General features: G+C 35.0%; 1 protein-coding gene across 1 annotated transcript in view; it reads right to left on the reverse strand.

Moving 5' to 3' along the window:
* Positions 1–8,630: 8,630 nt before the first annotated feature.
* LOC112461760 overlaps positions 8,631–14,924 on the reverse strand; it is an 84,393-nt gene continuing 78,099 nt past the window's right edge. The window contains exons 2-3 of the mRNA XM_025027138.1: positions 9,348–9,596; positions 8,631–9,247 (exon numbers count right to left, since the gene is read on the reverse strand). Of these exons, the coding sequence (XP_024882906.1) occupies positions 9,021–9,247; positions 9,348–9,596 (476 nt within the window). The 3' untranslated portion in view covers positions 8,631–9,020. The remainder of the gene's footprint in view (positions 9,248–9,347; positions 9,597–14,924) is intronic.

The following is a 14,924-nucleotide window of genomic DNA, read 5'->3' on the forward strand; positions in this document are numbered from 1 at the left end:
CGTCGCCGCCACTTATCGACCGCCTATTGTAACTATGGCTCGGCAGCCATTACGGCGGAATATTCAACGTTTATAACTATATATCTCAAAGAGTTTAGTCCACATTTTCTATTGATTTTTGGTAGAATAACTGTTTCTCGCTTGCTCTATTGGGATATTCAATTGCTGCATTCGTATAATTAATTTTTAATGATATTTTAGCAAAAAACCACTCATTTTTGGAATAACATATTTCCTATAGTTTTCTGCAAGCATATCCAACATAAAACGATTGCTCCTTAATTGCTACGCGTTGCTCCATCATTACTTTAATGATTTATTGCATTTTTATTAAAAAATTAACAAATTAAATGCTGAAGCACAGACTTTTGCATAACGCATATAGGTGTCAACCAATCATAATTCTTTATTTTTATTTTGTTGTTTTAGAGCCAATTTCACAAACCACGGTTAGCTTTACCGACGTTTAAAGTTAGCAGGATTGACCAATAGAAATGAATCCAAATTTTGTACCTTACTAATTTGTCGAAAATATTGACATGACTTTGTATTATTTTTGGCTGAGAATATATTTTATTATGTATGACGCTGTGGGACAGATTCGTACACTGACTCGTGGGGCACTTTGATATATATCAATATGTATCTATGTGGTTTATAGTATTAAGTAAAATATTTTCATTTTATTTTAGACGAAAATGGTAAGAACGTACCAAAAAAAACCGATATCTATATTGATTCTCTATATTGATTCTCTATATTGGTCTATATTGATGAAGATACTGTAAACTTGATCTATTTTCTTATAACTTGTAAAAAAATTAATTAAAATATTTAGAAAATATGTATGTTCATAATTATTAATTCTAAGATAAAGTACAAAATGTGTTAATTTTTTTATTTTTGAGAATATTTAATTAGTTTTTTTTTTAAGTTTATTTGATTGATTAAACCTGCAATACTTAAGAAGTTGCAATACTTTAGAAGACTTTAACTATAATTATTTTATATGATAAAATAAATTACTTTTGTGTTCAAATGTTTTTTAAAGATGTGATTTGAGTTATTTTGTATTTCTAATTATTAGACTACTACGTGAGTGATTAAAAAACAGATTTTTGTATTTTTATTTTCAAAATGATTGTTAATTTCGTATAAATAAATCTCTATATACAATAAACATAGCTTGTTTTAATAATAATCCAATTTATTTCTAAATAATATTAATATAGACACTGAAAATCAAAATGCCCCATGCCCGTATCATTATACCCCGCATATGAGGCACATTTATACAAATTTTATTTTTTACAAAAAATGTTATAACATTTCTTATTATTATCTTACAGCAAAAAGGCAATCAAAACACGTAAGTAGAAGAACAAGCCTTTAAATTTAACCTATTACATTTATCTTAATCTATCTGCAAAGTTATTTATTTAATTCTTGAAAAAAAATGTATCAATGTCCCCCACTTCTCCCTACGTGACATCGGTCGCGTTAATTATTTTTGGATTGAAAATGTCGAGAACCGGGGCAACGTTCGTGGTGGACTCCGGTACACAGAGAAATCTTTCAAATACGACGATGAAATATCGGATTCTTTCAATCCGATTACACATACTGCGGCTGACAAGAGTAAGGAGATTTCTTTGGATCCTGCTTTCTTCTTGGAGAACATCTCCATGTCTCCCTTGTACATACAGGAAAAGTGGTTTGTGAACTTAACTAGCATTTTTATCCCTCGCGTCGTTCAGGGCCAGCTCGGTGACGGTTTCAGCTTTTCTTTCTTTGATAACAAGGATAAGATATGCTTTGAGTTTATAACCCTTTTCGGTCACACTGGGTAAAATACACCCCAGCGTTTTTTGATTTTGAAAACGACCCAGTAAACCAATGGAAATGGGCCTTGTGCCGCCATCTACAGATAGTTGGGACCTTCAAGTATCGATCTCCGTTGGTGGTATATTTTTCGGCCCGTTAGTTCTCTCTCGGCATTTTTTTCCGCAGAAAATCGCACCTTTATAACCTCAAAATCAATATACTTTTTGGAACGGCCGCATAAACTGCAATAATTAGTGAAAAGTGCGTCATCTGAGGCTGAAAAAACCGTTTAAAAAATTAAAATATCTTAAAAATTGAAAAAGTTACATTAGTTTTTGTGAAAAGTCACTTTTCCGACTTTTTTTAAACAATTTTTTTTACATATGTTAAATTAATTTTTTGCAAATCAAACCTATACAGTTTTTTTAAGAAAGACTTAAACTACAACAGGATATTTTTTTTAAGGTCAGCTACAATTTTTTATACACGTGCAAAAACGCTGGGAGTGAATTTTACCCAGTGTGACCGGTACGGAATTCTCGGGAAGTGTGACCGAAAAAGGTTAAGAGAGTGGAGGGTAGTATTCACAGATTATTGGTCACTGAAAAGGCGGGTCTGCATGAGGAGCTACACTTCCGCAATTATAAACAAGCTTCTTGATTCCAACCCTCCCCTGGATCCCATTGAGTTGGAGTTAAGATCAGCCTTAAAAGAAACTAATAACTTTGTTCGTCATCACCCCGAAATTATTTTTACAAGAGCAGATAAAGGCAATACCACAGTAGCTATGCTAAAAACTGACTAAATGGAAAAAATGAGTGTTTTATTAGAAGACGATACCACCTACTCCATTATTGACAAAAATTCTACTAGAAGGATTATTTCAACGCTTGTTTCCTTCTTTACGCGATGGAAAAATAAAAAGTATATCACACAGCAGGAGTATCGTTCACTATATGTCAGTGATGGCATCTTGCCTAGGGCATATGGCTTACCTAAGATTCACAAACCAAACTGCCCACTCAGAATCATTGTGTTTTCCATTAATACTCCGTTGTATGATCTATGATCTAGCTTTTTTCTTACAAAAGATTTTACACAAGAGTCTGCCTATAAGTGAATTTAGCATCAAGGACAGCTTTACACTTGTAGAAAAATTGAACAATAAAGAATTTGTTCTATTTTCTTTAAATGTCATCTCGCTTTTTACGAATGTTCGGATCGAACTAGTCATTGACAGCATATGCAGACAATAGAATCTCATATCTCCAAATACCAAATTACCGCGAGAAGAATTCTTGACCTCTTTCAAGTTTGTGCTCGACTCTACTTACTTTATTTTTGATAATGTCATCTATAGACAGACACACGGCAGTCCTATGGGCTCCCCTCTGTCTCCTGACGCTGCAGAGATTGTTATGCGAGACCTTGAGAATAAAGCCTTGAAACGACTCAAATATATTCCACTTTTTTATTTTCGCTATGTTGACGATGTTGCATCTACAGCGCCCTTTAAATTGTTGCAAGACACTTTTGATATTTTCAACTCCATCCATAACAAGCTACAGTTTACAACAGAAATAAGTAACAACAACACTGAAGGATATCAACGAACGACTGGGATTTTCGTAGAACTGTTTTGGTCTTTATTTAATACAATCTGTTGCGGCACGCAAGACAGCCCGGTTTGCAGCCGGCAGCCGACTGACTGGTCGGCGGCTCACGGGCCGACGCGCGGTGTTGCCGTCGTCGTCGAGTACATGACAAACACTCTCAATTTTCTGGACACCACGATAATAGTTACCAATGAAAGATTGATATTTGATTGGTATCATAAACCAACTTTTTCTGGACGATACCTCAGCATTTTTTCTAACCATCCGAGTAGCTAAAAAAGGGAGTAGTCATGGGATTAATTGACAGAGCTTTCAGACTATCCCATTCTAATTTCCACAAAAAAATCTGTTTCTGGCTATTACACTTTTACTTGAAAATGGTTATCCACTGGACTTTGTTTTCGCGATAATCTTGGAAAAGCTTAAATCTCTTTTTAAAAGATTTTCCCCCGGAGCCTCCCGACGACGATGGGCTAACCAGCAGGTTTTATTTGTCTGTCCCGTATGTAAAAAACATTTCAGAGAAGTTTACTCATCTCGCTGGTATTATGGACAAAAAATTGAGTTTATATGGCTTTAACCGACTTAATGACCTCATTAAAGTACACAAGGATACTGTTGATAATGCTTCTCAGAGCAACGTTGTGTATCGCATTAATTGCTCTAATTTTGATGCGTCTTATACGGGACAGACCGGTAGACTTCTGGGGACTCGTATCAAGGAGCATAGGCGGCTGAAGAACATTTGGTAGTGCAGGTGCACTGTGTGGATCATAATCACACGTTTGATTTCGGGAGTGCCGCAATTCTCGACAAAGAACTGTTCTATGTTAGACGCCTGGTCTCTGAAATGTTGCATATCAGTTTGCAACATAACGGTCAATTTACAGACAGACACTGCCTTTTTAGGCGAATCATATCTCCCGGTAATAAATAAAATAAAACGTTTCATTGTTTGAGTAAATCCGGTGATCTCTCTTGGCGCGACCGTCTGTCCTTTCGGCGATGTTTGTTTCTTAAATATTACACGTCCGCGTGTTCTTGAGATCATGACGTGCGGTTTCGAACTCACATTCGTAGTTCAGACACCAACGACTACATAACGCTCTCTCCAGATGAGGAATGGCTATGGATGCCATCAGAGACGTTTGACCCGGGTTCGCGCAACACGCAGTAAGTAATCGTATTTCTATCTCTTATAATGTTCCTAACATTTACGGCATTCTGTAGTTCTGTCGGGCCACAGTTTGCTGCTTTCTCGTCTCCTTCTGCAATAGAAGACGACATTGATTCTCGCTGTCGATTGCTGCGCGGATGGACTCTTATAGCCCATTAATTACTTAATTTGTTTAAATTTGTTTATTATAAATTTTATACGTTTTTAAATTGTAATATTTTACATTAGTATGATACATACACATACACACCACACTTAGTTAAAAAATTATGTAATTCCATTCTGATTTTGATTGTAATAATAGCAGGCAGAATGTCGATTTCCAAATAGGTTTCCCCTTAAAAATCCTGCGCGATCACCCCCGCATTTATGTAAATTTGGATGCACAATACAAAGGTACAGGTAACAGGAACAAGAAATATCACAAGCAATAGATTTTCAACTTATCGAAACCTGTGTATCAGTGCTGTAGCATTTATATACAGCTTCCGATAGGTTGAAAATCTATTGCCTGTGTTATTTCTTGTTCCTGTTGCCTTTCCCTTTGTATTGTGCATCCAGCTTAACACCCGTGAGCAGTACACACACATTACACATACATTCCATACATCCACACTTTATCTGGATTTATTTATTATTTGTACAATTGCCTGATTCTCTTTACTCAATGTCATTAGTCAATTCTATGTTAATTTGTAATAAATGTTCTATTTATTTTTAAGATTAAATTCAATGTTTATTCATTTTAAATAAGACCTCGCCCTCATTTCTTCACCGCTCTCAAATTCGCACAAGGTCTGATCCTGAGTTAAAAGGATTAAATTTCCTGGCTCAAAAGAGGACCAACGATCGCACTGCTCACGGAAGGCGTCCTATCGTCCTTACGGACGTTAACCCTTTCTGAGCCATTGAAAGTGCGTTCAGCTCACGCCACGCGCCTCAGAGCGTGTTTCTTTCGCTTCTTAGTTTTTCTTATCTTAATTCTGGGGTTGGACGTAACAATTGTGACGTGACAATGTCGCGTCCTCCGCCCAGACGATAGCTCGGCCGAGGGGAAGGTCGGGGATGGCGCCTCGACTCGAGTACGGGAGGGCTAATTGCGTTAACTAATTATTTTCTCTAGTTAGATTTTGTAGGAACGACAGGTGGTGCCGGAGCAGGAGATTGACGACGGAAAATGTAACGACGTGAGTCGCAACGAGGGAAGGCAGAACACTGAGGGGACGCTGGAGTGAGCGGTTGACCGGCGAGCAGGTCACGCGGGCCCCCGCCCCCGAGGCGCATAGCAGGTCTCGTCCAGCACATCCCTGGCCCCGTGCGTCGCAGCATAAGGAAGGGGTACGTCACCTCTACCACGGAGCGAGTAGTCCGGAAAGTATTAGAAAGCCCTCATCGGAAGCTCAGATGCGGCCGACAGTCAATTTGCGTTTATTGTATTGTATTGCGTGTTTGTGAACAGAGGCGTGCCGTGAACGGTGCGTATCGTGGAATACCGTGTGCGTTGTTGCGAACGTGCCGGGATAAGTGTTATTGCGTGTTGAGAGGAAAAGCGTATCGCGGGCCGTGCGTTTTGGGAGAGATTCACGTACTCGTGGAGAGCCTCGCGGATACTTTGCGTCATCGTTTGCGCGGGCAAGTATCGTCGCGCTCATTGTGAGTATTAGAGTCGTATCGTGAACATTTTGTGTCGGTAATTGCAAACATTAGAGTCGTGTCGCGGATATTCTGCGTCGCTGTGCGAGTCCCGCGAGCGTTAGAGTCATATCGTGGACATCCTGCACTATTTATTGCGCATATTTGAGTCATAGCGCGGAGACTTTGTGTCGCTTATTGTGAGTATTGTGAATATTGGAGTCGTATCGTATTTTGTATCGTTTACTGTGAATATTGAGAGTCTCGCGGACGTTATAGCTGTGTCGCGGAGATCGTACGTTGTATTAATTGCCTGAGAATCCGCGGCGAGATATTCCGTTACATTGAACCCGCGGAGACGAGGCCCATATTTAAAACTGAAATACATTATTATTATTTTTGTTACTTATTGTGTGCTGATTGCGTTACGCTTCTTCCTTACTTTCCTCGTCAAAAGACGTAACTGACGCCCTGAGTTAGCGTTCACGTGAGATATATGTGTTGAGCCGGGAATCGAGTTGTGGAAACGTGGTGCGCGTAATTGCACCTGGCGCCCATTCGGATTGTTTCGTCGAGGATAGAATAACGCTGATTTCGCGAAGCTACCGTTTTCCGACAGGTAACTTGCGGCTACGCCCCTTCGGCTAGCGAGATCGAAGGAAATCGGGTCGCACAATACATTAACGAATAAATAATAATACACGATACGTATTTGCCTCATAAATATTATGGCCAAAACTCGAACAAGTCATGCAAATTTATGAATTGGCTGGGCATTTGCAGATTCTTGAAATTTTGTAAAAAAATTTTATTTAAATTATTTCGCATTCTAGCTAATACGGACTGGCTGTAAAGGTCAGACTTTGAAGAATATAGTAAGTCACATTATTATTGTGTATATTTAAAAAGTAAATGATTTCATTGATGGAAAAAGGGCACATAGGCTTAAGTCATCTAAATCGACTCAGATGTGTTATACCTATATATAATATACAAAGGACATGTGCTTTCTCTAATGTTTACATTACACAAATGCTGTTGTACTGCCGCGATCCTGAAGATTCGCGCAGCAGTGTGTAGTTAAAAAAGATTATGTGAACATACCTTTATATAACTCATTGAAACTGCAAGTGACAAAAATTATGCATTCCAATTTGTAGAATGTCTTACTTAAAAAATTGAATTTTAAAAGATTATTTTAAAAAATTAAATTTTTTATTTATTTTTTTATTTTTTTATTTAAACAATAGATAAAAAAGTTGTAAACTAAATAGGTAATTACATTTGAATGAATAAACAAAAAAAGACCATTTTTTACGATTTTTTTACCATTTATGAAAAAAAGGGCACATAAATCAATTGAAAAAAAAAAAAAAAAAAAAAAAAACTTCAAATCACATGACCTCTGTTTTCAGAACGTTTAAAGAATATGTTACTACATTAAAAAAAAAATTGGTTTTAATTGCATTACTTTTTATTAAGTAATACTCTAATAAAAACTTTAAAGTCGATTTTCTCGAAATAGCATTTTGGCGTATGTGCCCTTTTTCCATCAATGGCCTTATTAATATTTATTGAATGTTTATTTCTCTTATACTATACAATATTTTTTAAATTTATTAATCTAGTTTTTAATAAATTAAAATTGTAATTATATACTAAAATTACTATAAGTTTAAACAAAATTATTAATTTTATAACATAAATATTAAGATATAATTTGATAATTATTTTTATTTAACCATCTCTCTCCTTCCCCTTCCCCTCCCCTCTTATCACCCCCTCTCTCTCTCTCTCTCTCTCTCCCAAGATTAAATTTTGTAAAATTTCATCACTTTTTGTATTGTACATACACTACCGTTAAAACATTTGGAAGCACTACCTTTTTAAAAAAAACCACAGTGGTACCAATAAAATTCTTTAAATATCCTTGGAAAATGATTAGAAACAAATAATACTGTGTTCAATAGTTAAAACCAAAAACACAGTAAAGTTTCTCGTATATAACGTTTTTCTTTAAAAGTATTGACCAAACTTTTGAACTAACATAATAGAGAAATACATATATTTTTATGTTAAAACTTATAATCTCTAACTTGACTTCACCTAATTTAATTTAATTTAACTTAATTTAATATTTATTAAGCTTATTTAGATATTTAGCCACTAATCCTTGATTTTTTGTAAATATATATCTATTTCAATGTGCTGTAAAAATTTTCTATAATACTGATTATTTCTTTCTCCTTGAAGCCTATAACATCTTAATTTATATTTTAATTTATTGTAAAACTTATTTCTTGAAAAAATAATAAATAAATATATATACATATTTATGTGTATATATATTAATCTATATTAGTATATGTATATATATTAATCTATATTAGTAATCTTGTTACAATAAATTAATAAAGTTCCAATTAATCAGAACGAATAAATTAAATCAAAATAAATAGGTTCCACAATGTTAGTGTTTCAGTTGTCTAGTCAATAAGACACAGCCAATTCTAAAATTAGTTGCCTAAAGAATAATTACAGAATATTTTTTTAACTCTGATTAAAATTGGTCAAATTCGAAATTGATTGGTTTTATGAATTATTCAGATTTTGAATTATGGGCACATATATGTAAAACATATACTAATTATATAGAAGTCTAACTTCTCTACAGTTGAGCTACACAACTACAAGACGAATATATCTGATGCCGAATAATTATTATCCATTATATAGCGAATTTTTTTAGAATGTAATAACGAAGGTTATGCCTAACAATAAAAAACAATAAAAGTGCAAAAAAGTGACAAAAAAATGTAGAATATTTCAGAAGATAGGAACATCGTGCTATTGCAGGCATCTTTAAAACAAAGTGTGCATTGCTCCATTTTAAATGTCGCCAAATCATTTAGTTTATCTTCCATCGTCTTGCATGGATCAAAGTGTTCTGTTTTAGCTCTTTGGCACGTTCTTATAATAACATCTTGTTTCGGAATAACTGGAAAAATACATTATATTTGAATTAACTTTTCTAAATATACATATTCTATGCCGTTCATATTATTTTTTACGCCTTGCAAATATCTTTAAGTACTTACTTTTACTATTATTAAAGATCATCATTTTCGCACAAGCCATCTCCTGGGGAGCGTCTTGATAATGCTGAAATATTTCATCAACTTCAAAAAATGATGCAACCGATTTCAGGCCATTGTGTTGCTGGATGCTTCGTTGCCATTCCTGTATATTGTTAACAGTACATTCCATTGGTTGTAACTTTGTTGTCAAATTGTAACCACAACCTTCGTTTGATAATGAAGTGCACATGTAGCATTTTAGCGCATTTTCTATAAAAGAAAATATGGATAATAAGCCGCACCGTATCAAGCCGTTTCAAAATGCTTATATGTCACATATATTCTTCTCTTTCAAATATTTAAACTTGAAATTAGATAAAAAGAATTTATGACTATGATAGGCATAAGAGCCTACGTTTCGTTCTCTGCCATCAGCCTAAGGACCAGAGCATAAAGATTATCGTAACCGTTTATGACTCTGTCGTAAGTCATAAGCCGGTGTCGGAAGTCAACGCACAAGGATTGACGTTAGTGTATGTCGTATCCGTCGCGTATGCAACACGATGGGTATGACATACGCTGACGTCAGGTCCTTAGGCTGATGGCAGAAAACAAAACGTAGTAGCACGGGAGCCCACGACCAAAACCATATGTTATCGCTTCCCGTTTAAAATCATGTAAAATCGATAGATGGACGATTCTGTGGACTGGACTAGGGGGTTCGGGGCCGACCATCCGCCGGGCGAGGAACGGGCACAGTGTGCCTACCTTCTCTTTTTAAACGTAGAAACATTGTTAGGATAGTTGGACTCGCGATCCGCGGCACTGGGTCAAAAAGCCGAACGAAGCCGACGTCGCCCGAACACCGCCGAGCGCGATCGCGGCGTCGGGCATCTCCGGATCACATCGTCTAACCCGGCGTACAGTGGGGCAAACGTCTCATTTTTTGGTCATTTGCTTATAACTTCCACATTTTTCAATGAAATGATTTGAAATTTTTGAAATTTGACATAAATAATATACGATTACTATATATTTAGTGTATGAAATCAAAATTATTTAATTAACAATTTTTCATAAAGCGCATAGATAATTATTCCATAACTGTAACGTATGAAGTGAATTGAATATGTAAAAATGAGCTATAATCAATATATAACATTTTTTTAAATAACGTCAATTTAATTTTCAATGATAGTCTTAAACCTCGGAATGCTTAATTTTTGTGAGTTTTATAACAGAAAAGGAACTGTTTTTCTTGCTTCTCACATCTATTTCTTGAACTTAATCATCATAATCTACATCATTATCGTTGAAATATAATAAATATTTTGCATCTTTAGTTAATTCTTTCTTTTTATGCCTCATAATTTTTCGCGAATTAGATATTATTGGATCTGAAGCAATCATCAAATTATTAAAAATATCTTCATTATTTTGTATTCGCGACATTTTTCGCGAATGACTTTCTCTATATTTCCTAAAATATTTATGGTTTGCTTCCTGAGCATCTTCAAATAATTGTCCCATTGGTACGATAGCATTTTTTATAATATTACTGCCATCTATATATTCTATAGGTATATATAAGTACCGTCATCTGTATGTTTGTATGTCTGTATATATCTATATACATATATAAGTACCGGACGTCTATCTGTCTCTCTGTCTGTCTGTCTGTCTGACCGCGAACTATTTATTCGTTAGTGGACCGAATTTTTATCAAGGGTACATGAAATAGGGGTAGAATTTCTCGGGGAGTGCCATAAAGTGTATAGTTTTTCGTTGCCGATTTTCTGGAAACCAATTTTTTTAATTCTTCTAATTTTTCGGGAAATAATTGACCGAATCTCAAAAAATTGTGTATGAAGTAGGGATAGAATTTCCCAGGGAATGTCATAAAGTGTATAGTTTTTTGTTACCGATTTTCTGGAAACCGGTATCAGAAATTTTTACAATTTTTCGGGAAATAATTGACCGAATCTTAAAGATTTATAGATCAAACAGGGATAGAATTTTCCGGGGAGTACTATAAAATGTATAATTTTTCGTTACCGATTTTTTTGGAAACCGGTACCGAAATTTTTAAAATTTTTTGGGAATTAATTGACCGAATCTCAAAGAATTGTATATGAAATAGGGGTAGAATTTCTTGGAGAATGCTATAAATTGTATAATTTTTTGTTACCAATTTTTTTGAAAACCGGTTTAGAAATTTTTCCAATTTTTCGGTTCAAAAATTTTATTAATTTTTTGATGGGTTTAATTGCCACTGGAAACCAGTTCGTCTTCTGTCTGTCTGTCTGACCGCGAACTACTCATTTGTTAGTGGACTAAATTTTTACCAAAAGTGTATGAAATAGAAGTAGAATTTTCCGGGGAGTGCCATGATGTGTATAGTTTTTTGTTACCGATTTTCTGGAAACCAGTTTTTGTAATTACTCCAATTTTTTGGGAAATAATTGACTGAATTTTAAAGAATTGTATATGAAGTAGAGGTAGAATATATATTTCCCGGGGAGTGCCACAAAGTGTATAATTTTTTGTTACCGTTTTTTTTTTAATCGGTATCAAACATTTTTCCAATTTTTCAGGAAATAATTGAGTGAATCTCAAAGAATTGTATATGAAGTAGGAGTAGAATTTCCCGGGCAGTGCCATAAAGTGTATAATTTTTCGTTACCGATTTTTTTGGAAACCGGTTCCAAAATTTTTCCAATTTTTCCGGAAATAATTGACCGAATTAAAGAATTATGTATGATATAGGGGTAGAAAGAACTAAAGAATGTAATAGAATTAGAAAAATTGCTAATAGTAAAAGGGTTTCCGATTTCTGTTAAAAAAAAATGTACGTGATTGCTCCAATTTCTGCGAACTTTGAGATTTTAAGCTGAATTTTTTTTATGGATAATTTTTTGATACCGATTTTTTGGAAACCGGTTTGGAATTATTCAAATTTCGAGAAATAATAAGTATTAATTAACCAATTTTCTTGAAACCAGTGCCTAATTTTTTTTTAATTTTTGGAGGTTAATTTTAATTTTGCTTCCTCATAGAGGAAACTTTGTTTTCGTAAATTCGTATATGAACCTTTGTGTATAAAGTTGGCTCTAATCAACCAAAAATGTATTATTTAAAATTTAAAAGAATTATATATAAAATAGGGGTAGAAGAAACCAAAGAAAAGATTGTTTTTTGAGTTTTTGATGTCAATTAGTTCAGTGTTCTAAAACGTCGAAATATTGCATTTAAAAAAATGTCTGTATGTATGTATATATGTGTAATTATGTGCCAAATTTATCGAAATTTCTATAACTTCAGACCTAATCAACCAAATCTTAACAAATTATATATGAAATAGAGATAGAAAAAACTGAAGAATATAATAGAATTAATAAAAATTGTTAATAATAAAGGGGTTACCGATTTCTGTTAAAAAAAAACAGCCAAGTTTACTGAAATTTCTATAACTCAAGAACTAATTAACTAAATTTTAAAGAATTATATATGAAATAAGGGTAGAAAAAATTGAAGAATATAATAAAATTAATAAAAATGGCTAATAATAAAGGGGTTATCAATTTCTGTTTAAAAAAATCTACGTGATTGCTCTAATTTCCGCAATTTTTGAGATATCAAGCTTAATTTTTTTTTTATAGATAGAGTATCATTAAAGGTACGTTGGTGTTGAATTTATTATTTCCACGCACGTTTGATATTTGTTATTTGTGTAACAAGTGCGGGAAGTTGAGAATTGGACACGGGTGCGGAGTGGACGCACGAGCCGATAAACTTAATTCCTGCCGTTTTTTCGTCTCCAAAATTGATTTGCTTTGAAGGGAAGATGAATGAACCTTAATCAAAGTAATTTCCTCGATTTTCTACTACTTTTTCCCATTTCAATCCCACGACGGTAGAACGCGGTGTCTTTCGGGGTAATCCATTTATCTATCCATTTTTGGACTTCTTTGTAACTGGAGAAGTGTGTGTCCGTAAGTGCGTGTTGCATCGACCGGAAAAGATGGTAATCCGACGGTGCCAAGTCTGAAGAGTACGCTGGATGCGGGAGGACTTCCCATTCAAGCTCTAGAAGTGCCTGCTTCACGCTTTTCGCAACATGCGGTCGAGCATTATCATGCGAAAGAATGACTTTGCGTCGATTATTGGCTACGGATGGTCTTTTTTCCATCAATTCGTCACTCAATCGGCATAATTGCTGATGGTAGCGATTAGCTGTAACGGTTTCATTTGGACGCAAGAGCTCGTAATACAGCGCACCCTCCTGGTCCCACCAAATGCAGAGCAAGGTCTTATGCCCGTGAACATTTTTCTTCGGCGTTGAAGTGGATGGTTGGCCAGGGTTTACCCATGATTTTCTTCGCTTGGGATTATTAAAATAAATCCATTTTTCATCGCCAGTCACGATACGCCACAAAAAACTCTTTTTTCTTTGCCTGGCAAGCAAAGAAGTCGCGATAGACAAGCGATTCAAAATTTCATTTTCTGATAACTTATGTGGTAGCCATATCCCTTCTTTATGAATTTTTCCCATGGCATGCAAGCGTTTTGAGACGGCCATTGGAGTAACATTTAACGCTTTCGACAACTCTAAAAGCGTTTGAGCTGGATTCTCATCAAGCAATTCTTGCAGCTCAACGTCTTCAAATTTTTTTGGCTGTCCGGGACGTTCTTTGTCTCTCACGTCAAAATTACCGTTTCGAAAGCGTTCAAACCAAACTCTACATGTTCTTTCCGATGGAGTTTCGTCACTATATACTTCGGATAATAAGCGATGCGTTTCAGCTGCGGTTTTCTTAAGGTCGAAGTAGTGAAGAATCATGTCGGAAAAACAGCTTATCGCGGTTCATTTTTAATCGATTGGAAAATCTCTTTGGTTTCAAGAAATCTAATCTGTGAAGACTGAATCACTTTCAAGAATGTCAAAACTACAAAAAAATTGCGATTTGACCGCCGAAATTCGCCAGCGTTGGAGCTGGCGCCCTCTAGTAGCGAGCGGCAGGAATTAAGTTTACCACCTAATAGCAAGGATCGGTGAAAAGATTACCGATTTCTGGTTATTTTTTAAAATGTTCGTGGATGCTCTAATTTCCGTAAATTTTGAAATATCGAGCTTATTTCTTTTTTTTATGGATAGAGTGTCATTAAAGGAAGATTGTTATTTAATTTAGCGAGGATCGGTAAAAAGATTACCGATTTCTGCTTAAAGTGTATAAGATGTACATGTTATTTTATATAGAGATTATTAAAGGAAGGTTGTGTTTTAAATTTTGCGACGATCGGAAGGAGTTACCGATTTCTGCTTTATCATTAAAAGAAGGTTAGTATTGAACAAAATGGAAATAAGATATATCTGCAATTAGTAGGGATTATTTTAGTAAAAACATGTAACTGCCTGACTTTATATCGAACGCGGCCTAGTTTACTGGATCGGGAGTTCGATGAAAGGCCCAGAGACAGTAGTCAGTTTGCGGTACACACGTATTCCTTTACTTTATTCAACTCGAGATGCGGTATACAAAGTATATTACAAGAAAAGAACGAAGCGCGGTATATTACATACGAACGGAGTTCGTCGCA

Source organism: Temnothorax curvispinosus, unplaced genomic scaffold (genome assembly GCF_003070985.1).
Source record: "Temnothorax curvispinosus isolate PA1 unplaced genomic scaffold, ASM307098v1 QBEX01011715.1, whole genome shotgun sequence".
Classification (NCBI taxonomy): domain Eukaryota; kingdom Metazoa; phylum Arthropoda; class Insecta; order Hymenoptera; family Formicidae; genus Temnothorax; species Temnothorax curvispinosus.